The following is a 4402-nucleotide window of genomic DNA, read 5'->3' as shown; positions in this document are numbered from 1 at the left end:
ATCTGAAAAACCCTTGCATTGGTTTTCTTTGCCTGAAGGCTTCTTTGCATTTTAGGGCAGTTAGTCTTGATATGCTCTTTTTCATTGCAACCATAATAGGTTGCATCCTTCATGTTTCGGCACTCTACAGTTTTGTGCCCTTTCTTTTTGCAAATTCCACAAGGCTTGGCTTATGGATATTGATTGCACTTTCCAAAGTGCCTCTTATCACAAGTTTTACATCTGGGCTTGTCACCCGACTGCCCCTTCTTGAAACCAGAGTTTCCTTTCTTTTTCTTGTTATATTGGTGGGACTAGTCATCCTCCCTCTTTCTTTTCCCTTCCTCGGTGGTTTTCTTTGACTTACACCTTACAATATCGAGAGTAAGTGACAAAGATAGATCTACAGCAGATCTATAAGTAGCAGGCTTAGAAGCCTTGACGTTTCCCTTAATCTAGGGGCTAATCCACCTATAAAACGCGCCATGCGTTTGGGTTCTGGGGTGACCAGGTACGGGACGAGTCGAGACATTAGTTAAAACTGGTCACATAAGACCTGCAATCCAAGTCTTTCATCACCAAAGTGAGGAAGTCAGTCTCCACCCTTTCTACTTCATGTTGCGGACAATAAGTGTCCTTTATAAGATCAACAAATTGATTCCAGGAAAGGTTATACAGAGGAACCTTTCCTGTGGACTGCACCGATGCTTTCTACCAAGTTAAGGCATCGCCTTTGAAGGACTGAGACATAAACTTAACGACGTCCTCCTTAGCACACCCACTGATGTCAATCACAGTTTCCATTTCATCCAACCACTTCATACAATCGATAGCTCCCTTTTCTCCCGTGAAATCTCTTGGTTTACAAGAGACGAAATATTTGTAAGTACAACTCTTGTTGTACTTGGGAGCCTGATTAACGACAACTTGTCTCTGAGGTTCACTCTTTTGATTGGATGAGTGTCGAGAATCATCCTTTTTCGAAGTATGCGAGTGTGATAGGGACTTTATATGAGTTTTGGACCGAACATTACTCGGTTCTTTGAACATTTTATCCACAGCTTGAGCAACTGCTGTGTTAATCATTGCTTATAATTCAGCACCAGTAACATTTATCCTGGTGTCATTATTGTTTCCTTCTACCGGATGACTGTTAACTTCGTCAGAGCCAGCCACTATTTAAATACTAAAATCAAACAATAATGTTTTATTTAGATTATATAATGAATCATCGTATTTGATGATTAGATGGCCATAGTATTAATAAACCATATAGACCATTTTAGATAACAAGTCAAAATTTATTTGATTATGATTTGCCTAAGCTACTAATGAACCATTATTGGCAATCAAGTGGGATATAATCCTTTATATTGATCAGGCAGGGGACATAAGTCACAATTGTTAATGTCTTAAAGACATTTTAATATAGCACAAAGGCTCGTCTTGAAGGACATTTAGGTGGCACAAAAGGCCTTGTCACTAGGACAATTCAAGTATTATCAATGATCTCTTGGATCAGTGATATCAAGGGTCGAACATAGTTCATCGCCTTTTTGGACAAGAAGTTATAAAATATAACAATCTTTGTCAGAATCACTCATTAGCCCGAAGGCAGAACATCTCAAACGGATGTTCTTTTAAGACATCATTCTTGATGTTAGTAGCCATGATTCACATTGATCATATAGGCCATAAGGGTGGCTTGGAAAAATCCAAGTACTTTTGGAAGCTAGTGTGGTCTCTCAAGTCACACTGCCAGGAATGTTAGCATGTTTTAAGATGGCAACAGAGAATCACTGTCTTTAAAAGGTTATACCATCATAGCCATTCATATTTTGGCTAGGTTATACCTTTAAGGACTTCTTTTGAAATTTCTTTGGCAGATCAATTTAAAATTAAATGATAATTGCAAGATGATGTAATAAAGTACACATATAAAATTTTTAAAAGAAATTCCATTAAAATACTAAGCGATTACAAGAAATGCCCTAAACGGGTCTTGAAATAAACAACTGTCCACGCAAGGACTACAGAAAAGAAACAAGTCCACGCAGGGACTAAATACAGAAATGAAATGTCCACACAGGGACTTAATTGAAATTACAATACAAAATAAAATAAAACAAACTTCTACTTCATCTTGCCCTTTATGAAATTCGCGAGACCTTTAAGAAATTTGTTGTGCTTCTTATCGCGTTCCTCTGCTTTCTGTTCAACCTGATCCAGCCTCTGTAGGATTTGTTGCGCTTGCAGTTGTGGAAGTGGAGGTTGTTGTTGATAAGGAGGGTATTGATACCCTTGCACGGGATACCCAGTTGGGTATACTGGAGGAAATGGTGAGGGATAAAGTGCATTAAATTGAGCTGCCTCAAGATATGGATCCTGGGCAGGGGCTTGATATTCATAACCCGTAGGAGTTTGATATTCAAACGGGTTATACCCAGATGAACCTGGGTAAGTTGGTATTGGGTTTTCATAACCCATTGGCGGTGGCGGTGGTGCAACCTTTTCTGGCGAGGGATCATTTTCCGGCACCGCGTGAGAAGGTCCACCCATTTGTGGATCTTCAAGAATAGGAGGGTAGGTAGTTGAAGCTTGTGGGGAACTGAATCTTGGTCCCCCTCGCACGGACATCCATGCATTCCTCCTCCGCCTTGGTGGCTCAGGAGGTGGTTCTGGTGGTTGTTGAGGTGGTTCCTCAACGGGCAATGGCGGTGGAGTAACCGCCTGAAGATACGGTTCCTCCAATGGAGGTTGTGGAGGAGAGTTATGAAAAGAAGGTGTAAATTCCCATTGGTACGTGTTCCACCTTTCGGCCCATGATTCGGGGCCTTGATATGGCGATCCTTCATAAGGAGAACCGCTGGAGATACTGATGGGATGTGTTGGCGTCCCAGTTGGTGGCATCTCAGGATCTAGATCATCGTCCATCTCCATATATTGCGAGAAATGGTCCTCGGGTCCAAGAGGGGTGTAACCTAGTGGTTCGTTGATATAATCGTTTGTGTTAAATTGGCCCGGGGAATAAGATTGGTGAGAATCGGAATGGTGAAACGAATGAGAGTGTAGAGAATGATATGAATGATGTGAATGGTGAGAATGTTGAGAATGAGGAGAATGTTGGGGCTCGTCTTGAATAGGCGGCTCAAAGGAAGGGTGAAATGATGGTGAAGAACTTAATGAGACTGAGTGTCTCGCAGGCTCGAATGAGTGTCTCCACGGCCTCCACGGCCTATAAGTCTTGGCGGCATAATGATTAGTAAACCTGTCAAAAAAGTAAAACAAAATATAAACGACAAAAGGAAAAATGTCACACCCCTAATTTCCACGTGTCACCGGTGGGCCCGGTGGGGAGTATCGTGACGTAGTTGATATCATCATAGTCAAACAACACAAATTATAATGCACAGCGGAAGCAATAAAATAGATTTATTTCAACCATATAAAATGTAATATCTAGTATCACATAGTAGCTGAAATAGATCCACAGGCGGATCAACATAAAAAGGAAAATTGTTCAATAGATGAATGGCATCCCAAGCTTGCGAGACTCTAACGATGCTAAGGAGTAGCCAGCCTATTACGTGTAAAACCTGCACTTAATCTTTTTGGGGAAAATACGTCAGTTTACACCGGTAAATACAATTTAACTGACTCATTTTGAAAATGTTGTAAAAATTGATTTAAATGCACATGGCACAAAACTTTTTATAACTTGGGATAATTAATTAAATCTAAACTTGTAAAAGAATTACATGTTTGTTATACGTTCAGTTGCCCGGTTCGTGCCGGGTTTAAGGTTAATAGACACACCACATAGTATAAATCCGCGGCGGGAAACCAACGGTTATACCTGAATTATATGGACACATTGTCGGGTGTACGCCTACACCCGCGTGTCAAGGTCGTGGACATTTCGTAAAATGGTGCCAAGGATATCCGGGACATGGTCATTAAACTCCCAAGGCGTAAAACAAACAAAACTAAATTTTAAATGGGTCACATTGATAATACCCAACTACTAATGAGTTAGGGTCAATTGTCCGACCAAGCGGTATTTTATATACCGTACCCCAAGCCCGTATAAGTGAAAATAAGTTAAAAGTATTTACCTGAGTAAGTATAAAACCACAATAAGCAAATGCAAGTGTCTTTTACTGGTCTCCTATTCTGGAACGAAGGTTTATAATAACCTATTAGAATCCTAACGGGTCTTTAATATAGCCTAAGCTTAGACCGGTTAGCTTCAAAGAATAAATATGGTTTAATCGCATGGAAGGCGAAAACCGGGAAGGAATGTGATTTAGGCCCAACAAGTTTGGAGACTTGTATAATATGGGTAAATTGATCACATTCTGGATTTTGAGACAAAGATGATATGGTTTGACCCGTTTCGGCTATTATGCGTAAACTAGTTACA

The 4402-nt window shown here is 40.4% G+C and overlaps 1 protein-coding gene across 1 annotated transcript; it reads right to left on the bottom strand.

Moving 5' to 3' along the window:
* Nucleotides 1–2112: 2112 nt before the first annotated feature.
* On the bottom strand, nt 2113–2919 carry LOC110925332 (early nodulin-75-like). The gene has a single exon (XM_022169286.1). The coding sequence runs from the start codon at nt 2917–2919 to the stop codon at nt 2113–2115; it is 807 nt and encodes a 268-aa protein (XP_022024978.1).
* Nucleotides 2920–4402: the final 1483 nt, after the last annotated feature.

This window comes from Helianthus annuus, chromosome 17 (genome assembly GCF_002127325.2).
Source record: "Helianthus annuus cultivar XRQ/B chromosome 17, HanXRQr2.0-SUNRISE, whole genome shotgun sequence".
NCBI lineage: Eukaryota > Viridiplantae > Streptophyta > Magnoliopsida > Asterales > Asteraceae > Helianthus > Helianthus annuus.
Note: the sequence above shows the minus strand (reverse complement) of the source record. Positions and strands in the feature narration are given on the sequence as shown.